This window comes from Leopardus geoffroyi, chromosome B1, assembly GCF_018350155.1.
Source record: "Leopardus geoffroyi isolate Oge1 chromosome B1, O.geoffroyi_Oge1_pat1.0, whole genome shotgun sequence".
NCBI classification, from domain to species: Eukaryota; Metazoa; Chordata; class Mammalia; order Carnivora; family Felidae; genus Leopardus; species Leopardus geoffroyi.
In genome coordinates, this window is record NC_059327.1 from 184,856,694 (window position 1) to 184,880,126 (window position 23,433).

Genomic DNA, 23,433 nt, shown 5'->3' on the forward strand with positions numbered 1-23,433 from the left:
CTCTTCCGGGAGCTCCTTCTAGTGCCCTGCTCTGCCAAGTGAGCCCCAGAGAAGGAGGGCTTGCATTTTGGGATGTGAAGTGTGAAATAGTACCTTCTCCTTTCTCTCCCGACACTCGCCCACAACCCCAGGACCTTTTGGACAAAAGATTGATTTTATAGGCTCTTTTTCATTCGCTGTGTAAGGGCTTCCTTTCACTTTGCATCTCAGGGATCTAGATGCTGGCACAACTGAATGGTAGACAGAGGGATCGCAGGGTGATCCGGAGCTGGGGCCCGGATGTGGGGAGAGAGACATAGGCCTTCCACATAAAATTTAAGGAGGTGCCAAAAACCTCAGTAGTTGTATTAGTTTACTAGGGTTCCTGGAATAAAGCCACACAAACTGAGTGGATTAAACAACTGAAAATTATTGTTTTGCAGTTCTAGAGGCTAGAGGTCCAAGATCACGTGTCAGCTGGGCCGTGCTCTCTCTGAAGGGTCTGGGCAGAGCTGTTCTAGGCTCTGAGGCTTCCAGGCCTCTCTTCAGCTCTGACAGCTCCTGGGGCTGTGGCAGCAAAACCCCAGTCTTTACAGGGTATTTTCCCTGTGACGGTGTGTGTGTGTGTGTGTGTGTGTGTGTGTGTGTGTGTCTTTGTCCATATGTCCCCTTTGGACAAGGCCACCAGTCATATTGGACTACGGGCCCATTCTGCCAGTGTGGCTTCATCTCAACTAATTACACCTGCAATGACCCTATTTCCAGATAAGGTCACCCTCCGAGAGGCTGGGGGTTCAGACTTCAACCTGTGAATTCGGGTGGGGACAATAACACAACTTAACTCATAACAGTAATCATGATAAATACCACTTAATGCAATATGGTGAGAAAGAGAAATTAATGGAAAGAATGCACAATGAACGAAAAGTAAAAGTTTTGAGTAAATACAGAATCTGTGTGATCACATAAGCATCCAGAGAGGAAGACTGATTTTCAGGTACATACCAATTCAACATGCCCCTTAAAGCATTGCAGTGATTCCTTACCTGGTGGTACAGGCCATCCCCAGACCCAGGAATGCCCCCTGTCACCTCCTCAGCTGCCCTGCCTGTATTCCCGGGACCTCACCCATCAATAAGAGAACTAAAGATTTAATGTCGCGCCTACCCGGGATTCCTGTGGTTAGATATTTGGAATCTCATCCATCAGAGAGATCCCAGCGCGGGCCAAGCCAGTGAGCTAAACGTCAGATATTTTATTCCTTTCTTGTCATGGAAACATAATGATAGCTGCTATCCCATAAAGGTGGTGTAGAACGATTAGTAATTAAGTGCTCGGAAGCACAGTGCCATACATGAACGAATGGCTGTCAGTAACACTGGGTGACAGGTAACAACTTCAGGCCTGTACTGTGTTTATCCTTCCTTCCTTCATTCATCCAGCATATTCTCATTCGTCCCAACACGTCCACCATGTACCTGACACAGTGCCGGCCTCTGGGGATGAAACGATGAACGAAAAGAATACAGTCAGTCCCTGCCTTCAAGGAGGCTAAAAAAAAAAAAAAAAAATCTAGTGGGGGAGACAGATCCTAACTAAATTTACAAATAAATTTAAAATTGCAATTCGTGGTGAATTCTGGGGAAGTGATGACTATAGGGTGACCTGAGGGGAGACAGGAGGTCAGAATTTACGGCAGGTCCCCGGGGATGTGACATTTGAGAGCACGGCTAATTTGAGGCTCTGAGTTCCCCTATGAAAAAAACCCTCGAGCTGGAACTGTTTTCTAATTCTGAGTGAGGTTTATTTAACGACATCGGAGATTCATCTGGGCTGCTGGCGCTCTATAGTAATACACCAAGGCACTCTCCTATGTCCAGATAAGAGTAAAGATAGTTTGCCAGTGTGTCTGAGGTTTCCAAAAGGGGTGGTCTGGGCTTTGGAACTGTCTAGCTCAACTTTTATGTCAGTGAAATTGATGACCTTCAAACAATGCACGCACAGTACAAGGAAGCTCTTGGCAATCTTTGGGCAGCCACTGAGAATTTTGGAGGAGAAAAATGTGGAGGCACCAATGTGGATGGAGACTAAACTGGAGAGATCTCTTATTTAGTTGTTCTTTGGGGGTTCCCAGACCCAAAACCAGGATTGAGGAGGCCTTTGCCCCCTACCACCACCAAGCAATTCTCAGACACCAGCGAAGTGTCTGAGAATTCAACTCCGTTACGACACTATCTGGAGATTGCATCAGATGCCACGGTGTAAGGGTCAGTCCTGCAAGACTGTCCCTAGCCCCACTTAAGATGCCAGTTCTAAGCTCCAGGCTGCAGATTGGAGGTTCCAATGATCTCCTCTGTAGGTTCTTTTAATTTGCTACAGCAAATCAAACTCAGAACTCAGGGAAGCACTTATGTAAATTTACTATTAAAGGATCTGCTATAGGATACTAATCAACGGCCAGGTGAACAGATACATAAGGCGAAGTCTGGGGAAAGAACACAGAACTTCCATGCCCTCTCTAGGTATGTCACTTTCCCCAGCCTCCATGTGGTCACCAACCTTGAAGCTCTAACTCAGTCTTTTATGGAAGCATCATTACACAGTCAGGATTGACTAAGTCATTAGCTGTTGGCTGGTTCAAGCTGCAGCCCTTCTCCCCTCCCTGGAGGTTGGGGGATGAAACCAAATTTTTCAGTCCTTTAACCACATGGTTGGTCAGTCTGGCAACCAGTCTCTCTACCTTTGGATGGAGTCCAAAAGGGACCTTTGTTGATGTAACAAAAGAAACCCTTATCACTTTCAACACGTAGGAGATCCCAAGGGGTTTGGGGAGCATCATGAGCCAGGAACTATGGACAAAGACCAAATATATATTTCTTCTAAATCACGATGTCACAGTTGTATTGTGATAATGATGTTAAAAGCCCAAAAAATTACAATCCAGTACCGTAGGGACCAAGTAGTTTATTGATTGGTTGAAAAATTTGAGTTAAAGCGAAGATCCATTCGAAAAGACACTTAACCATAGGGGCACCTGGGTGACTCAGTCGATTGAGCATCTGACTGCTGATTTTGGCTTGGGTCATGATCCCAGGGTCGTGGGATCAAGCCCTGCATCAGGCTCCACGCTTAGCGTGAGCTTAAGATTTTCACTCTTTCCCCTCCTACCCCTCCCCTGCTTGTGCTCTCTCCCTCTCTAACAAATAATTGTAAGAAGACACTTACCATAAACGTTTTATTTTAATTAAAAAAATAGAAGTGTATATCCATCCACCAGTCTTTCCAGATAGGGCCTTTCCTTTGTTACAAATCTACCGATTGGAGGTTTTTTGTGTGTGTGGTCTTTCTTACATAGGTGGCACTCAATTTCTCTTTCTTAACAAATGAAAAAAAACCAAACAAGCAAAGACCCCTGTGAAACTATCAGAGCCAAAATACATCTAGACGTCTCCCATTTTTTTCTAATCCTTTACAGTTGTCCTAATTCCACACTTTTCAAGCAACCATTACCATTCTTTTTCTGAGTCTACCCAAAATACTCAGCTTAATTGTTATAAAGGAGCAAGTCTTTCTTCCTGCTCATATTTTATTGGGGAACATTATAGTTAATTTTTTTTTTATTTTTTTTTCAACATTATTATTTTTTTTTTTTTTGGGACAGAGAGAGACAGAGCATGAATGGGGGAGGGGCAGAGAGAGAGGGAGACACAGAATCGGAAACAGGCTCCAGGCTCTAAGCCATCAGCCCAGAGCCCGACGCGGGGCTCGAACTCACGGACCGCGAGATCGTGACCTGGCTGAAGTCGGACGCTTATAGTTAATTAAATTGTATAATTACAATGACCATCCAATCGGCACGGCCAGGTTTGGGAACAAATACTGCTTACTCTTACTCAGCCCGCGGTCCTACCAAGATGGTAGCAAAAGTCCACCAGTGAATGAGGTTAATAATAATAATAATAATGGTCGTTAACAGTGATGGTGCTTACTCTGTGCCAGGCACTGTTCTAAATGCTCTCTTTAAATTTTAGTTTATCTAATCCTCACGACGACCCAGTAGGTGGGTACTATTATGATCCCTATTTAAGCCATGAGAAGACTAAGGCTCCCGAGAGTAGGCTGCAGCCAGTGAGCACCCAACACGTTGCAGGGATGGCGGTCAGGTGAGCTGATGAGTTGGTTGAGCCGAGTGCCAGAAGGAGCTTCTATTATAGAAGCATTGCTCCGTATCCCTCCAGTGCCAGGCATTGCGTCGTGAGCGTGGCTGGAATGTTAAGTCATTCTACGGTCTTGAGAAACGAAATCAATCCACGGCTCTCAGAGATAATAACTTTGCAGTCCCACTGGAAAAGAAAGGGAAGGACCATCATCGTCTCACAGCCCTTCAAGCCTGAGCTTTTCTGAAGAGAAAAATACCGGAGACGAAGCCCTTCTTTTCCAGTTTAGCTGCCTTCTGTAAAGCTAATTTCTAAGCGCTCACTTTGTGCTGCCGTCACTTGATGGGGTCAGAGAGTCTCATTCCTTCCCGCTTTTGCCTTCCTTTCTGGCCAGGTGCACCTGTTAAGGGTCAGGTTCCTGGCTAACCATCAGTACATCCCCTCTCTGGGGTAACCCCAGGTTGCTTGGCTCCTGTGATCCAACTGCTGGTATCTTGCTCTATCCCTCTTGGCCTCACCCTGGCCCATTGCTCTCGCGGCCCGCCGGGCTTCTGGAGGCTTGCCTGGCATTTTGTTTTCTTTCCATCTGCTTCCGTCTGGCCTCTGCCTTCCCTGGCTCTTTCCACTTTGCCTGGCTTCTCTCTTGATGCCCGTCTTGACCCCCTTCCCCCAACCTGCTGTCCCCATATGCTCTGGTGGCACCTCGTTCACCTGTTCCTATTCTAGTTTTTAGTTTTTAAATAGGTAGTAAATGCACATGTTTTAAAAAGCAAAACTAGGGGCGCCTGTTGGTTGAGCCTCTGACTTCGGCTCAGGTCAGGATCTCACGGCTAGTGGGTTCGAGCCCGGCATCGGGCTGCTCTCTGCTGTCAGCGTGGAGCCTGCTTTGGGTCCTCTGCCCCCTTCTCTCCACTCCTCCCCCACTCACTCACACCCTCCCTCTTAAACATTAAAAAAATAAAAATAACTAAATAAATAAAACTCAAAACTATATGAAAAGATATGCAGTTAGAGGTCTTACTTCTAGCTCTGCCCTCAACCAATCCATCCTTACTCTCCACACCATGGGGAAATACTCTTATTAGTTTCTTGCAGTATATACTTCCAGAGTTTTTAAATGAAAATACAAAAAAAAAAAAAAAAAAGAGAGAGAGAGAGACACGAAAAAAGCCATTCTCCTCTTTCTTGGATAAAAAGTGTACTCTTTGTTTTAAATTTTCATTTTACCTTTTTTTTTTAAAGGTTATTTATTTATTTTGAGAGAGACAGAGACAGCATAAGTGGGGGGTGGGGGGGGGTGCGCAGAGAGAGGAGACAGAGAATCCCAAGCAGGTTCACACTGTCAGTGCAGAGCCTGATGCAGGGCTCGAACCCATGAAACCGTGAGATCATGACCTGAGCAGAAACGAAGAATCAGATGCTTCACCGACTGAGCCACCCAGGCGGCCTTGTTTTTAACTTCCTGGTTTAGGCATCTCTCCAGGTCAGTTCACGGAGCCCTCTGTCCCTTTTTTAAGCTATATATGAAAGAAAGGCTCACATTTAGGGTCCATTGGTTGGGTGTGGGCTGGTCTTCATTGACAGACATCTGGGATTTCCAGTCTTTGGTGAATATAAACAACACTGCAAGGAACAACTTTGTGCATTTGATTCATGCTGGCCCATTGTTCCCTCTATTTCCCTTCTTGCTCTGTTAAGTCTTTGAGGACAAGGTGGATTTTCAGCACGTCACCTGTGCTGACCTCTGGTGTGCGGCCTTGCCCTTTGACCTTGCTGTGGCCTCTTCCTCCTCACTCCAAATTTTACCTCGGTTCTTACCTACCAGGATATGTTGTTAATTTTCATTCACAGCCACCTTCTATCCATTTAACAAGTTGTTTGTTTTGTTTTGTTTTTTCATTGTAGAGCAAAATATTTTCAATTAAGACTAGCGATTCCAAAGAATTCCAATTCCAGACAATTTTACCAATATCAAAAACTGGCCAGGTACGGAGTATTTATGGGGGCCAGGCACTCTGCTAGACGTACGCCTTTACATTTCACTTAATCCTCCTAAAAATCTCGTTATTGAGGAACTAATTTCTTCATGAGAAAACTCGGTCTCAGAGAAGGTAAGGGACAGGTCTGAGGTCACACAGCTGGTAAATAGCAGAGTTAGGATCCTAGCCCAAGTGTGCCTGACCCCACCATGGTCTTATCTACTAGAACACAGGTAGGAAGTGAGACAATTTGGGGGTTTAAGTCAGGAGGGTTAATGAAAGAGCCTCAGGAGGGTTAATGAAAGAGCCTCTTTTTTTAAGTTTCTGGTTCCAACCGAGATTTCTCTTAATTCTTTGTTTTTCCCTAGCTTCAGGGAGGATTTCTATTATAATGACACTGCTGGGTACTTCATTATTGGAGGGAGCAGGTATGTGACTGGCATTGAAGGGTTTTTTGGACCCCTGAAGTACTATCGTCTCCACACTCTGCACCCTGCACAGGTGAGCCTGGGGCATCGAGAAGTTTCTGGGTGTTCGTGCATGATGGGAGTGTGGCTCAGGGACGTGGAGCCCAGTGTAAATAAAAGATTTACCCAAGCCGGACCTCTCATCGGCTCTGTCATCACACACAATTAATATGGAGGCTTTCCCCCCAGCAAACTCGATAATAGATTTCTGTTAAGGTTTGGTTCATTTAGTACTCATAAAATGGAAACCATTTACTTCCTCTGTTTTAATAACTACTAGCTTAATTATAGAGTAGATTTTTATCAGGCTGTTGCCTATCCAGTGATTAAGCTAATGAAAGGAGAGAATCTTAGTTATTTGGTAAAGCTTCTTTTATGTGCTATTATTTAAAGTATCAGAGGAGACACTCTAGCAAATTAAAATCTTGGTTCTGTTCGCTGGTCTCTTCAGAAACGCAGGCCCTGGGCCCCCACTGGGGTGGCTGGCTGTGGTTGTAGAGATTGTGGAGGGCTGAATCTACTGCACGCTGACCCTCACATCCAGAACCCACCCGCAGATGGGATGGTCCAGCTCTCCAGGCCCGCTCCCGAGGGGGTTGGTGCAGGGAGACGGGGATTTCCCACCTTCACGGAGGGGGGTGTTTTCTGCCTTGGTAAGGAGATCACCAGACACCTGAACAAGGTCATTCCTGTGACCCTGCGGGGTCGGTTCTGGGAAAAGCAGAACCGACAAATCTATAGTAAAGTATAGGAAGTATACTTTACTATAGTAAAGTATAGGAAGAAAAATGCGACGCCCTACTATACCCATGGGTGCATCTCACAGCCCCTGTGGACAGACCTCTACGAAGAGGAAAACAAAGAAAGAAATCAATTGATTCATTTTGCAGCAAATACTTCTAGAACACCCGCTATGTGCCGGGGCCCTGTGCTGGTGCTGAGGCATCCGAGATGATTAAAATGGTAGCTCTCAAACTTTTTTTTTTTTTGAAGGTGGTTCACACAAGAAATCTACTTAATATCATGAACATACATAAGCACACACACACACACACACACACACATATACACATACATATATACAAAACCAAATACAAAACCAAAACAAAGACTTTACTAAGAATACATATCTTTCCAATGTTAAATGGCACTCTGATATTTTGTGTCCTGCTTCATATAAAAATAAATCACTGCTGATTACAACCTGCTGAAATAATCGCGTGACCCTTCAATGGGTCACAACCTGCATTTTGGAAACCAATAGAGATAAGGCCTCTGTTTTTGAGAAGCTCCCTGTCTGGGCCTCAAACACCTAAGTCAAGAATGCGGTATGTGCTTTAACTCACTTGCAAGCACAGTGTTTTTGGGGCGTTGGGGTGGGAACATGCGCCTCCTCACATGCTTGAGGGTGGACTGTTAGGGAAGCCGCCCTGAAGCATTGACCTTGGATCTGGCTCTTGGGGAGGTGATTAGGAGCTTGCCAAGCAGAAGAAAGTGGGGGGAGGGTTCCCAGGCAGCAGCACAGCACAGGGAGACTTGGTGTCCTTTGGAGACTAGAAGGAGCCGTGAACCTAATTGTCTGAGGACAGCGTGCGGCGAGGGGAAAGCAGAGGGTGGAGGCCTGGTGTCTGGGAAATCCTGACATTTAAGAAGCTCTGCGGAGGACAAGATGCCACAGAAAGCAGCTAGAGGGGACCGGCCAGAGCTGGCGTGTCCTGGAATTATACCCTCCCTTTGCTAATGCAGAGCGGATGATCTGTGTGCAAAAAGCAAGCCGACTGGTCGTACCAGTGCGAGAAGGCAATCCACCCGAACACAGCCTCGTAGGTATCGACGGGTGTTTGATGACAGCTTGTTGTTCATTCAATTCTCTTGCCTTCTTGTAGATTTTAAACCCCCTCCTTGAGAAGCAGCTTGCTGACCGGATCAAGTTATATTACGAAAGGTGTGCTGAGGTCCGAGAAATAGTGTCTGTGTACATGTCCACGGTACAGCAAGGGGACGGGAGACCAGAAGCATGTAAGTACTGAGCTGCAGGAGAGCAGTTTTGAGCTCTGTGTATTTGTGTCAACACGTGTGGCCTCTTTCTCACACGGTTAACGTAGAACATATGTGAGTTGACCAGTGGGGGCACATACGACCTCGAGCCCTCCACGGATGGGCGCACGAGACAAGTGTGTGTTCCATGTGGATTCCAAGCAGACCAACAGTGACCAGGAACCCAAATCTGCCTCTCAGCTTTCACCATGTGCGACTTAGTTGAGGAATACAAATGAAAGCCTTTTGAGCCTCACATCGCGTCCCTGCCATCCATAATGGGATCTTAGGCCGGTCTAAGAAAATAAAAGTGAATTGGAAAATAAATTAATCATTAGAAATGTTTCCCCATCGGGGCACTTTTGTCTTGGACCATTAATATCTGAATATTAGCTTTCAGAAATGTTGAATAGCGACTTTGTTGTTTGGGGCTCAGTTTTTTTTCATCCCTGAAACTGATCCACTCTCGAAGACCCCGGTCATAGACAACAGAAGGAATGCTTTTCAGATAGACTGCTTTTGTGCCTGCTCATATTTGCACGGACATCCTTCACTCATGCAGGGTGTTCATTGATTACATTGTTCATTGTCTCCCAAGTGCTCCAGCTTGGGTCTAGCGTTTATCAGTGTCTCTGTGCTTAGACCCTCTTGCCCAACACAGTGGTGCTAGAGTTAGTCACATATGTTCCTTCGGGAAGAGAAATTCCCGCGGGGCCTTTGCCATCAGCAAAAGCGAGCTGAGTATCACAGTCCTGCCCACGCATCTCAGCCGTCTCCAGGGCTGCACTTGCCATTCTAGGCCGTGGATGGGTGGGTGCCTCTGGAACATGCCTCAGTCGGATAGGGTTCTCGGATAGGGTTCTCATACGGCGGCCTCAGGGAGGGAGCAGAGACGGTGATAGGTGAGTGTGGAAAGTCGGCCCTTCTGCAATTTAATTTAAGAAGAGGCAATACTGGTCCCCAGCTGCTGCTTGTACAGCTGACTCATCCAGAAAATATGATGCTGTCAGAAGAGGGGGAAGATATATAGGAATAGTAATATCCCAAACAGGAAAGAAACTGATTTTGATAACTGATGTAATTTCGGGAGAGATGCTCTGAACTGGAAGGCCATCCTTGCCTGCTGATCTGTTCGCTGGCCTTGGAAGATTTTCCTAACATCCACTGCCTTGCCTCCCTGGGGGACCTTGTGCTTTGCTCCTCAACTCACGCTGCCAACAAAATGGCCTAGATATTGGCCTCCTGGGGAACAGTCCGAGGCCAGCTGCTCATTCTGGAGAATTATTCAACAGCCATCAGCAACTTTGGCACATTGCCCTCGGACGTGGCTTTGAATGTGTGACCTCGAGGCAAAGGCATCGGAGCCAATTTCAAATCCCTAATGCACCCAAACCAACATCCAGTAACATAAAGTCTGACCTCTTATTCCTAGTTCCTCTTAGGGCGGAGGGGTTGAGAAGGACGAGACCTTTCTTCTCCTAAGGGGAGTGCTATCTTGTGTTTCCCTTGCCCAGGCGACCTCCGGAACTCCTATCTGGACCTGAAGCTCAGGTACGGGAGGCCCTCCACGTGCAGAGCCTTCCCCTGGGAGCAGGAGCTGAAAGACCGCCACCCCAGCTTGTTCCAGACCTTGGTGGAGATGGGTTTGTTGACAGGTGATTGTGTAGGTGCCTTGCCTTTGGACACTGGCTGGGAAGGCTCCCTCTTGGCCACCGTTTCACTCACCCTCTTTGGCGGTTTATGCCTCAAAGTTATTCTTAACCCTAGTGTTCTAGGTTAACATCAGATTTAAATTCTGCCCTTGTGTGTCCGCAACCCTCAGGGGGTCTGTGCACATTTCAAAAGCCAAATACAAAAGCAAATTTGGGAATCACTCCAACAATTCTTTTAAAGCCAAGGCCACAGATGACAGCCTGCAGCCAGAGCCGGCCACCAAAGGTGATTGGTTTGGCACGCACGTTATTGTCCATTTTTTAAAAAAATTAGTTGCTAGTGTCTAAAAAATGCAATTTTTTTTTTTAGCTTTTCTTGAAAAATCCAATGATCTGGCAATGCTGGGGCCTCCATTCCTACATCACAGCAATTCTGGAAGTGACAGTTGGCACAGGTGTGCTCTGTCCATCCACGGTAGCCCCCACCCCCTCCTATTCCAGCACCTTCTGCCTACTTCTTTCATGGATCTTACCTGCCTGGGTCCTTAGGGCACTTGAACTTGAGATCCCTGATTTGAAATGCACACTTTAAGCAGCATCTCGGGAATCTATACTTCCCAAACGTGGCCGGCTTCTCCTGAGGCCCGTCACAATTTGTGTGTGCTTAGTAATTAGTGCACTCTGGGGCCACAAGGGATCTCGAAACCATGTCTGTTAGGAAGGGGAGGGAAGCCAGAGGTGTTCAGCTGGGGGAAACTGGTTAGAGGCAACCCGCGGTTTTCCTGGGCATCCAACCAGGACCTTGAGTCAAAGTAGTGCAGAATCTAACTTCTAGTTCATGTCAGGGCCTCCTAAGAATGTCAGTGTTGAGTGGAGTAGATTCTCTATTATAGATAGTGCAAAAGGAATCTATTCTGGCCGGAAAGAATTCGAACCATACAAGATATTTCCTCTTACGTTCATTCGATACTTGCTGAGCGTCTGACCGGTTACTTGGCTAGGCTTTAAAGATAAGTAAAATAACCCAAGGTCCCTGCCCTTGAGGGACAGACTTGAAGACAAAGAAAAACGGTGATGCATTTTCAGTAAAAATGGTGGGTGGAAGTGATAGAGTCATTAAAAAAAAAAGGGGGAGTTATCAGGGAAGGCTTCCTGGAAGAGGTGGCATTGGGCTTGATGCTTGAAGGGTCAGTAGGTGTTTGCTAGGTAAGCAAGGTAGGGGTTGGGGGGGTGGGAGGCAGAGTAGAGGCAGAGAATGGGAACAGTACAGCATTTTAAATGATGTACAAGGGGTTTGGGAGGCAGGAGAAGGCCTGGAGAGTGATGATTCTGACTGCGGTCCGGACACCGTCCTGAGAGTTTGGACTTCGCCTTGTAAGTGAATGGGGCCTGTTGAAGGGTTTTAAAGCCGTGGGTAGAGGTGCGATCAGAATTGGGTTTTGAGGTTACTCTGGCAGCAGTGGGAGGTTGGGGGGGAGGTGAACAGAGAGGTGTGGCGTGGAAAGCAGGGAGTCCGTGGCCGTGGTCCAGGAAGAAAGGATGCAGGGGTCAGAGCGGTGGGGACAGAGCTAAAGGCTGTAAAGGGGTTGACTGCTTGGGCGCCGGCAAGGGGGACAAGGAGCGGGGAGGCCGTGTGCAGTCGTGTGACAGCCTCTGCAGCCAGGTGGCCTGAATCCAGCTTTAGCTTAGCACTCACTAGCTGTGTGATCTTGGGCGAGTGCCTTCGCTTCTCTGAGCCCTGGTTTCCTCATCTGCAAAATGGGGATAACAGCAGCCCTCTCCTAGTGTCGGGTTGAATGAACCGAGGCACATGACACAGAACAGAACGGGTACATGGGAAACTCTGGGTAAACAGTGTTTCTCGACCTGGCCACTACTGACATTGGGGCCTGGATGATTCTTTGCTGGGGGCGGGAGGAGAGGCCTCTCCTGCGAATTATAAGATGTGCAGCTACGTTTCTGGCCTCAACTCATTGGACACTAGTAGTACTCCCTCCCCTCCCCTGACCCCCGTCTCGAGTGGTGACAACTAGAAAGGTCCCCGTGGTTTGCCGGACGTCCCCAAGGAGGCCAGATTCCTCACAGGGCGAATCACCGTGCTCCACGGCGGTGGAATCACCACCCAAGACAGGCCAACGGGAGAGAGGCCTGCATGTTGAACCGTTGAGGCTCAATGGGCCGAGGCCTCATCCGCGTCAAATTCGGTTTTATGAGATTTCTGATCCCATTTAAATACCGTTTCGCTGACTGGGAACAGGGGTGAATCATTTTCACCAAACATTCTTTTTAAGGTAAATACTCTCAGTAAGGATGTTTTCGTGTTATTTTTATAGCTCAGAAGTTTTGTTTATGAGAATTTAGAATTGTTATTTTCTCTGTGGAGGCCTGGGGATGGAATCTAAGTAAAAGCCCAAATCATGGGGCTCCCGGGTGGCTCAGTCGGTGAAGGGTCCGACTCGCGGTATCTGCTCGGGTCACGGCCTCGCCGTTCGTGCGTTTGAGCCCCATGTCCGGCTCTGCACTGACAGCGTGGAGCCTGCTCGGGATTCTCCCTACCTCTCTCTCTGCCCCTCCCTCGTGCTCTCTCTGTCTCTCTTTCTCTCAAAATAAATAAATAGACTTCAAAACTCATCACGAGCCCTTGAACCTCAGGGCGCCCTGGGCTAGGTGTAGGGACTGTGACATTGCCATATGTTCTGCTTACCCCTGGTAGGCCTCCGGGGGCCCCATCCTGGTGGCATAGGGAACCCCAAGGCCAGATTTGCCACCTTAGAGCCCACTGCTGGTGCCGAACCAGCCAGTGGAGTCTTTCTGGTGCCACGTCTGCTTAGAAGAGCTCCAAGAAGCATCTTCTGAGGGGCCATGCGTGCCCCACGCATAGCCTCTGTCTCCCTCGGGCACACAGCCACCTGCGTTCCTTCCCTTCCTGCCATTTCCTCGCACCAGCAGGCAAGGAGGGAGGGCGGCAAGGGCAGGTGCATCTCCGGAATGAACCTCAAGCCCCCTTTCCGCCTTCAGCCCCTGGTTGTCTAGGTTACACCGTCCTGTCCATAAGGACTGGGAGCCTTCTGCAGAGGGAGGGCACACACTCCCCATTAAAATGCCTGGCACAGTGCCCTCGCTCGGGGCCATCGCAGTGTCCTCCTGCTGGCCCCCGAGAGACACTGCATTTGTGCGTGGCGCCCAGGTTCTAACAGGGCTGAGCGGAAGGCAGAAAATTTGATCTTGTAAATTGAGGTTAAACAAACAAGTTTACGTTCTTAACATACCTTTGCTCTGCTGTCCTATAAAAGGCATGGTCGTTGACCAGCGTGGCTGGTCCTTTCCTGGTTCCTCCCGTGCCCGTCCTTCCAGATTCGTCTTGGGGTTAAGTGTCCAGCTGACTTGGGAGTGCTTCGGACAACTCTAGTTAATAGGAACCATATCTCCATTATGTTTTCTGCCCTGTTGCCCTGAGCTGTCCCGTCCCGTGGACTAGTCGACTTCATTAGAACCTCCTCATCATACCACATTTTTCATATCTGAGATAAGGTCCAAGAATGGCAGTCAAACATCAGATGTTTTTGGTGTTTGGAATTCTGGCTTTGGGAACTAAATGGGTGGTAAGAGAGAGAAGGAATTCAACTGTGTGAGAAACTTCTAGGTTGCCCATGGCACCACCCTCGTTCACTCGTTCGTTCAATCCATAGATGTTGGCTGAGTGCCCCCTGTGAGCCAGGACAGAACAAAAACGGGGCTGTGTTTTGAACGAGAGTCATTTAGGTAAATTTAAAGGAAGACGTCGGCTCCCATTGTTCCTACAAAGGGAATTAATTTGTGGAATTCTGTTTCTCCTGGCATGTTGAAAAAAAAAAAAAAATAAGACAACGGAAGCCAGTGGCCCGTGATTTCTGGTTCTTTCGACAGGCTCATTTTTTTTTTTTTTAAACGTTTATTTATTTTTGAGACAGAGAGGGACAGAGCATGAACAGGGGAGGGGCAGAGAGAGAGGGAGACACAGAACCGGAAGCAGGCTCCAGGCTCTGAGCCGTCAGCCCAGAACCCGACGCAGGGCTTGAACTCACGGAACGTGAGATCATGACCTGAGCTGAAGTCGGACGCTTAACCGACTGAGCCACCCAGGCGCCCCAGGCTCATTTTTTTTTTCTTTGCAGTGTCTCCTCACATCCACGCGGACTCCACTTCCAGGCCGCTACGCATGCACGTTTCAGAGTTAAGAGTGTATTTTCCCCGCACTGTGTGATTTCAGGCGCCTCATCTGCTCTCTCTCTCTAAGCCAACAACACACTTAAAGAGGAGTGAGAACATTGCAGGGGGTGGGCATTTGGGGGCTTTGGCCTCATCCACAGCCAGGAGGGAGCCTATGACAGCGTTCCCTGCATCTGGCCCTGTGAGGTCAGGAGCGTCACCACCTTTCGGTTGTTCCCCAGAGTCTGAGTGGTATTTTCTTACAAAAGACAGTCACCAAATAGTTGTACCCTCACTCTTTAAGGGCTGTAATTAAAACTTTTAAAAAAAAATTTTAAATATTTATTTTTGAGAGAGAGAGAGAGAGAGAACGAGAGAGAACGAGCGGGGAGGGGGCAGAAAGAGAGCGAGACACAGAATCTGAAGCAGGCTCCAGGCTCTGAGCTGTCAGCACAGAGCCCAATGCGGGGCTCGAACCCACGAACCGTGAGATCGTGACCTGAGCCGAAGTGGGACGCTTAATCGACTGAGCCACCCAGGTGTCCCAAAACATTTTTTATGGTAATATACATGTAAAATAAAATTCTCCATCGTAGCCATCTTTCCGTACGCTCTTCAGTTGTGTTGAGTACAGCCACATTGTGGCACAGGTCTCTAGAAGTTTCTCAGCTTGTAAAACTGAAACCACACCCATTCAACCACTCTCCGTTTTCCCTCCCCGCCGCTCCTGATAACCACTATTCTGTTTCTACGAACTAGCCTATCCTAGATACCTCAGCTAAGTGGAATCGTACAGTATTGGTCTTTTTGTAACTGGCTTATTTGACTTAGCACACCGTCCTCAAGATCCATCCATGTGGTGGCTTGTGTCAGTCTCCTTCCTGTTTGAGACTGAATAACACCCCATCATAGGTATAGACCGTATTTTGGTTGTCCATTCATCTGTCGGTGGACCCTTGGGACTGCTTCCACCTGCTGGCCGTTGTGAATGACACTGCTATGAACGTGGGCGTGCCAACGCCTCTTCCGGAGTCAGCTTTCAGTTCTTTTGGATGTCGGTTCAGAGGCGGGGTTACTGCATCGTATGGTGATTCTACGTGTCATCTTTTGAAGAACCTTCATGCTGTTTTTCAGTGCAGCTACACCATTTTACATTCCCGCCAACGGTGCGCAAGGGTTCCGATTTCTCCATATCCCTGCCAACCCATGTTTATTTTCCATTTTTTTTGATACGTGGCCATCCTCATGGGTGTGCGATGTGATTTATGTTTGTAATTTATCTACTGGGGAACATTTGGTTGAAGACCAGTTGAGAACAATGCTCTCATAAAGTGGCATGATGCTATGAAAGAGCTTCCTGGGCAGAGAGGCCCCATACGGGTATGAGGGATAGGGTCGCCTGAAGAGAGCGCGTCTCACTCGGCCTCGGGTTACAGTTATTCGATCCTGTTTGTGTCTCTGTCACTCATGCCACTGCAAGCTTGTTGAGGGTAGCTCAAGAAATAGAAGTACCCCGCTTAGGGGCGCCCGGGGGGCTCAGCCAGTTAAGCGTCCGACTTCGGCTCAGGTCATGATCTCATAGTTCGTGGGCTCGAGCCCCGCATCGGGCTCCGTGCTGACAGCTCAGAGCCTGGGGCCTGCTTTGGATTCTGTGTCTCCCTCTCTCTTCCCCTCCCCTGCTTGCTGTCTGTCTCTCTGTCTCTCTTTCTCTCTCTGTCTCTCAAAAATAAATAAATAAACGTTTAAAAAAAAAGAACCCCACTAACACCTCCAGTTCTCCACAGAGCCTGCAGTGGAACTGGCCACATATTATCGATTCTTCTTCTGTATGACCCTACACAGCACCTTTTTGTACCTTTCCCCTCTAGGAGCATACTTCATCTACCCATGCTCCTCAGCTGGCCTGTAAAGCGTCTTCAAGTCCCAACTCAAACCGCCCCCTCGCATCTGTGCCCCCAGGCAGGTGGCTTTTTTTCCCATGCTCCTCTTGCCACTTTGTGGGTAGCCTCTTCAGCGGACCTGCCCTGTTGCATTATTATTGTTGTTGATTTGCCTGTTGGATTCAGCGGAACTCGTGAGCCTTCAAAGACAGGAGTGGGATCTAGGTTTTCTTTGAAGTCCCCCAGTTAAGTATTTGTTGGGTAACTGAATGCACTCCAGGCGAATAAATGATACCGTTGTAAGCACTAGAAATGTCTTTGCTGGGTCAGTGAATCACTGAAAGAACGAGGAATTTGACCACCAGGAGACACAGTTTCAAGGTCCGTGAGCCAAGCTGTGACACCAATCCAGACTGATAGATAGAGCTCTGTGGGCTTCTTCGCCTTCTTCTCTACATTTTTCTCATTCCCTTTGTACTTCTTTAGCCTGTTCCCTCTCAGGAGCTGCTGTCCTGGCCCTGAGATGCCTCTGCAAACATAGCTCTGTTTCCCTGGTCTGCCAGCAGACTGTTTTCCAACTCCTCCCGTCAGCAGCAGCAGACCAGGACCCTTCTTATGCATACTCCTTGCAAAAGAATTCCCAAAATGTAGCCCTCACGGTTCTTCCTTTCATATATCCGTTATCTGGTGGCTGACGCATACAGGTGCCCAGATGTAAAACAGCCCCGACGTTCGTGCAGACCCCGTTGGCACCCATGGACCACAGCCCTCCAGCACTGTGCTGGGCCCTGGGGCAACCGTAATGAAAAGACACACAGAACTCTCTGCCAAGTGCCAGGGGTCTGGGAGGAGGGAGGCTTCTTACTTGTTGACAGCTGATGTGCTAACCTGGTTTGCAATGCAGCTGTCCCCACTGGTGGTGGTTCCCGCTCTGCAGTATCACAGGACGTGTTCCTCGTCTCCCAGAGTAGGCATGCCTTTGAATTAAAGATGGCAGCCCTCCTTAGGCGCCCAGCTGCAGTGCATATAGATGTGGCGAACACCCTTCCTGCCTCCCAGCGTTCCAGACCCACTGCTCTGCATCTTGATTTCCTTGCTTGGCACAGGAATTCTACTGTGCTGCTCTGCCCCAAAGTCCACCACGGTCCAGGCTCTGGGTGGCATCCAACACGAGACCCCCTGTTCACGGCTTCAGGGGGACTCTTCTGATTGGTCACTCTCTATGTCGTTTCCCAGGGAACCTCCAATTCTCCGGGAAAATGGCTCCTGTCAGAGCATAGAAATTGCCCTATTAGCATTTGGGCTTTTTCTAATGCTAGGATGGTAGTATTCTAGTATGCATGCTTTTTCATTATTTAAGAGGTGTGCTGGCTATTTCTTCTACTCTCCTGTTGCAACTTCCTTGTCAAAATGGAACCCTTAGAATTCAAAAACCCTTTGAATGGGGGGGGGCTAGGCATCCATCAGCAGTGGTGGAGATGGGGAGGGGTGAGGGGGAGCTGGTAAGAGGCCTGGGGAATGGCAGTGGAAGGGGGTGGGGCTCGAGGCTGGAGAGCTGGTTTGGGTAGGGAAGCCCGAGGAGAGCTGCTCAGATGCAGGTGGGCAACAAAGGCAGGGAAGGACAGGTGCATGGGACAGGTGAGCGGACCGGCACTCCCCTGTGGGCATCTGCCCCGGGGCTGGAACCCCTTACTCCCTTCCCTCCCTTCATTCTGGATGGGGCAATTCTGAGCCCAGGGGAGTAGGCAACTCTGGCTATAGAAGCCCGAGGTCTGCCAGCAGATGGGTCTCAGGAGGAGGCTGGGTCTGAGGTGGGTCCGCCTCCGTCTTGTTCCTCTCCTTTGTTGGGACCAGCCTGACTTGCCCCAGTCTTCAAGTGCAGGGGGAAGGAGCCTCCCCGCAGTTTGCCAAGGGGTTGCTGGCCCCACTTGCATCACCCTCAGTTGCCTTTAACTGTTCTTGTTTTTGCCGACAATTGCAATGTTTATTTGGAAACACGAAAGTGCAGAGCATAGAAATGGTAGAGATACAGTAATGTTCCTTAATAACGCCAAGATACCGTGTCCTTTAAGAGCTATTTTCAGTGTTGTGCATTGAAAAACCATCATCTTTATTTTTTTTATTTAAGAAAGAGTACATTATAGATTTTTTTTTTAATAAAAATGCACAGAAGCACCAAGAAGAATACAGACAGGGAGATACTTTTGCTGCCCAGAACATCCCTGGTGACAGTCCTGAGGGGCAGTGGGTAGAGAAAGGGAGAGAAATCACACGCACAAACCCAGAAAACTTGCATACAGAAAAGTACGAGCCGAGCCATTTACTTCTGACAAATAAGCCACCTCCTTCCATCTCTGGGGCTCAGGGGCTCGGAATGCAAAAGAGGAATATGCTGTGGGGGGTTTTTAAGTAGTAAACCTGGTGAGATCTTCCTTTTCTGGTTAAATGACATTTTCTCCTTTCACTTTCTTTCCCTTTCCAGCTTATACTTTGGGTGCATTCCACCTTTTGGAAGCTTGAAACTAAAAATGACTTTCTTATTGATGCCCCCGTCCCTCTCACAAGGAATGGGTCTGCATCCCTCCTGAATTCTCAGGCAGATGCCCACTCTGGCTCTCCAGCCAGGGCCCACCTTCTCATTTTCTGCTTTTTGCCTCTGTTAATGATGAGCCCGCAAATGGCCACCTTCTGGTATTGCTGTAGAAAAGAAAAGAGAGCAAAACAAACAGTGCCGTGCTCCTTGGAAAATAGGGACGGTTAATTAGTGGGGGCGCTGACCTTTTGTTTTTTCCTTAGCGTTGGGGGCAGAAAGGAAGAAAATGGGAAAAGGGCTCCTTGTATTTTGTTTGTTTGTTTTTTTCATTACCCCATTAATCTCCATAAACAAGGCATGTGTTTTAGTTACAGATCGACTAGAAAAAAATGCATATGCTAAACCAGATGGGTGAAATTAACAGTTTCATTAAACTAATTTTAAAATTGCCAGTTTGACAATATCACCAGCGGTATAATGGCTTTGATTTTTCTGCCGCAGTTGGAATTTGAACTTTAAGGAACGTGCAAAAAAGAGCAGTTTTACTTTCGAATTATTTTTTTTTATTATATTCACCAGTGCAGAAAATTGTTGAGATTCTTTTGCAGAGAAAATACTGATCGGTAATATTTGGGGGGCAGTTAGGAATTTTAACATGTAAAAGAAATAATGAAACCTTTGCAATCCGCCTCTGTTTCCTTCTGCAGGGTTTGTGTGCGTGTGTGTGTGTGTGTGTGTGTGTGTGTGTGTGTGTGTGTGCCCATGAAGGCTTTGAGCTTTGTGAAGGATTCCCCTTTTGCTCCTTATCCTCCAGCAATCCCGGCTACCTGGGAAGTGCTGCTAATGATTTCTGGGGTTCCATGCCAGAGGTCAGCAGGGCAAGTGTTTCATTTGGAGCATCATTTGGTTTGGAGTTTTCTGTCTCTTCTGAGCCCACAAAGCCCATGTCTGTGGGTACTCAGGCAAAACCCATCATCTTGGTTAGGTGTTTGTCAGAGCAGGTAAGGCGGGAGTGAATCGTTAACAAAATGTTAATGTTGCTTTGCTCAGAACGGGCACAGAGGGGCATCGGAGATGAGTCCATATTTAAAAGTAAATCTATGAATAAGTAGGAGGAGGATTTATTTTGCAACTCCATCCGAGTGCTGCGGTGCATGCTAAATCCAGTGGAGAGGGTTCTTATCCTGTCTAATGGTTGGACTTCTCTCAACTATTCAAAGGGAAAATCCAAAATGAGATCCCCAGACTCCTGATGGAAAAGGGTGTTATTATTCAGATATACCCCAACAGATGAGCAGAGGGAAGTTCAAGGATGTTCATTGCCACGTTGTTGGTTATAGCAAAATGACTGGAAGCAACCCAAGAGTCTAAAAATAGAGAACTGGTTGGGGAAACAGCACTGCTGTGGAATGCAATACTATTGAAGCTTTAGAAAGAATGGGCCTCTGACAGCCGTGGACAAATACGGTATGTGGTTAATTTAAACAAGACAGTTGAGGGTCAGAATTATAGGAGCTTTTTGGAAAGAAAATGCATATGTATCAATACAGATAGATGTGTATGTGAATTATTGTCTGCGGAAAGGGAAAAGTCTGGAAGCATACACACCAAGCTTTTAACAATGTTTATCTTCACTATTAAAGAAGGATTGGGAGAGAGGGCACTCCTGGTTTTATTTTATACAAATCTGCTTTGTTTGATTTTCTTCTTCTTTGTTTTGTTTTTTTTTTTTTGAAACAAGCAGCTATTTCTTTAGGGATTAAAAAAATACAGAAAGAGAAGCATATTCCATTTGTTCAGTGAGGTGATTTTTTTCAGCACTTATTGCTTCGGATTGGGAGAGTAAAAGCAGACCCAGCTGATGCCTGTTGGGATCTGGAAGGCTGGGGTAAGGAGTTCCAGGAGCGGGGAGAGGAGACTGCCTTAGATCCAGGCAGTGGTGGGCTCCTTCCCCACAGCCCGGCAAGTGGAGGCACGTGTCTGCCACTCAGGGGCCAGCCAGTTCGCTTGTGTGCCCAGAAGGACTGGCACCAGCTCATAATCCATGCCTGGGCTTTTCCAGTTTCAGCCTTGGATCCCACCGGCCTCTGTTTTTAGCATGGACTCTGCTAGGGGACTGCCTTTAAATAAATCCAATCTCAGACCTCCCATTTCAGTTGTCCCACATTGGAAACTCACCTGTGTTCATTCCTTAATGGAGTGCTGATAGAATGAATCTCTTGTGCCTCCTAAAAGCTGTTGGTAACATTTTAATTTTGGATGGAATGAAGATAAGAAAAGAAACACGTTAGACATAACAATTTTTAGGCAGGTAGAATTTTAGTCTTAAATAAGGTGACCGTGGAGGCGCGTGGGTGGCTCGTTCGGCATTCTGCTCTTGGTTTTGGCTCAGGTCATGATCTCACAGTTTCGTGAGTTTGAGCCCTGTGTCTGGCTCTGGGCTGCCAGTGCAGAACCTGCTTGGGATTCCCTCTCTCCTCCTCACCCTCTGTCCCTCCCCCACTCATGCTGTCTCTGTCTCCCTCAAAATAAATAAATAAATAAACTTTAAAAACATGTGAACATCTTTGGCCATATTAAAAAAAAAAATAATAGGATGACCATAGCTCTTTGAATGAAAATATATCCATGCAATCCTTTATGGTTTTTTGTAACATATCATCTAATAGATGCACAGGATAGAAACTAAACATTTGTTGCCTGAATTAATGAGCGAGAGAGATGAGTAATGTAGACAGACTTTGGAAGACCGTAACACTTACATTATAAGGACATAGACCTTGCTAGTTTGGGCTTAAATGTTGATCAGATTTATGGGAGGATTAGGTAAAAGGAAGTATCATACAGCTTAAAGCAGTTGCACAGAGAAGGGTCTTCCGATAGTGGTGAGGTACTTATTAAGGCATCTGCTTGCAGGGTGCCTTGGTGACTCAGTCAGTTAAACTTCTGACTCTGGCTCAGGTCATGATCTTACAGCTCGTGGGTTCAAGCCCCACATCGGGCTCTGTGCTGACAGCTCAGAGTCTGTAGCCTGCTTTGGATTCTGTGTCTCCCTTTCTCTCTCTGCCCCTCCTCCACTCACACGGTGTCTCTCTCTGTCTCTCAAAAATAAATAAACGCCAAAAAAAAAAAAAAAAAGACATCTGGTTGCCTATCAATCAGCAGGTAGGTGCAGCAGAGTAAGTCGGAATGGCTTTCTTGAACTGCAAAACTGAATTCAAAACTGGGCTCAGCCCCTTGTCAGGTTTTGTAATTTTGGACAGGCTAGTTGACTTCTCCAGGCTTCAGACAATTCATTGGAAAAATAAGGACATTAATAATAGTCAAATTTTTCAAATTACATGCCATAATTTGCATAAAACACCGAATCCAGTATTTGGCATTTTGTAAGCCCTCTATAAAAGTTGACTCATTGTTTTTATCGTATTTAGAAACCCTCAAGTAAAACTGGACGAAAAAGATAAGAAAGCATCTCAAAATAAGGTTCTTTTGCTCAACTTTTTAGAGCAGCACCTAGGAACTATTTCTGAGATAAAACACATTCTTCTGAGAGTCTTAGAGGGGAAAAAAGTCTCTTTGGAACTTTCGGTGGTCCTGATTTGGTGGCGAGTTACACTCAGTAAATTACTCTCTGGAGGTGCTTTCTCAGCTATATAAGGCACATCCTTTTTCCCAGGATACTAGGCTGTCATTTAGTGCCAAAGAAAAAGCTATTTGCAGAATGACACCGTGGCATCCCCAAAGGGTTTAATTTACCTCCCTGGAAGGTGGTATATTTCAAGGCACTGCAGAACCAACCCTATTAATAACTCAGGTGGTTTAATTGGCTTTTCCCTCTTCTCTCTAAAGCCCCGTCGATCCCATGGTAATTAATTGTGTGTCCTGTGAATTGTGGTTATTTACAGTACCGAGGAACCAAAATGAATCTGTATTAGAAGTTGGCGGGAGGATATTTGAGAAGGCTGTAAAGAGACTCTCCAGTGTTGATGGTCTTCACCAAATTAGCTCTGTCGTCCCCTTTCTGATGGATTCCAGCTGTTGTGGATACCATAAAGCATCCTACTACCTCGCGGTCTTCTATGAAACTGGATTAAGTGTACCTCAGGATCAGCTGCAGGTAGAGTATTGACGGGTTCCAGAACCATCAGTCCCCTGTGTTATATGTGCAGAGTAATGCTCTCATGCCCCAGGTGGAAACCGGACATGTTCATGCACATCCTTTCTGGACACAAGCTGGGGGATATGATTGGCAGACGCTAAGGAAGAGTTTGGGCAGGGCTTTCCAGACTCCTACTCTTTCGAGAACAACAGGTGCCCCTTACCCAGTTCTTATAACTACTCTGGCTGTAGGGCCATTGTCCCACATGACTGTTCAGCTAAGTGAAGTCATCTGGATCTCTGAGCAAAGTATTGTCACCTCCAGCCTTCTACCATCAATATAAAAGCCATACCAGACTGTTTTGCTTGTGGTTTTTGAAACCCAGTTAATTATGCGACCTGCCAAACATTTGGGATCCCATTTTTATAAGCCCCGTGACTGGTTCTTGACCACTTTTAGTTT

The 23,433-nt window shown here is 47.2% G+C and overlaps 1 protein-coding gene across 12 annotated transcripts in view; it reads left to right on the forward strand.

Annotated features, from left to right (window-relative positions):
- SEL1L3 (SEL1L family member 3) overlaps positions 1-23,433 on the forward strand; it is a 104,630-nt gene that overhangs the window by 31,667 nt on the left and 49,530 nt on the right. For all 12 annotated transcript variants that reach the window (XM_045474354.1, XM_045474352.1, XM_045474353.1 and 9 more), the window contains 4 exons: positions 6,484-6,616; positions 8,469-8,601; positions 10,134-10,274; positions 22,778-22,989. In XM_045474354.1, coding sequence (XP_045330310.1) covers positions 6,484-6,616; positions 8,469-8,601; positions 10,134-10,274; positions 22,778-22,989 — 619 coding nt within the window. The remainder of the gene's footprint in view (positions 1-6,483; positions 6,617-8,468; positions 8,602-10,133; positions 10,275-22,777; positions 22,990-23,433) is intronic.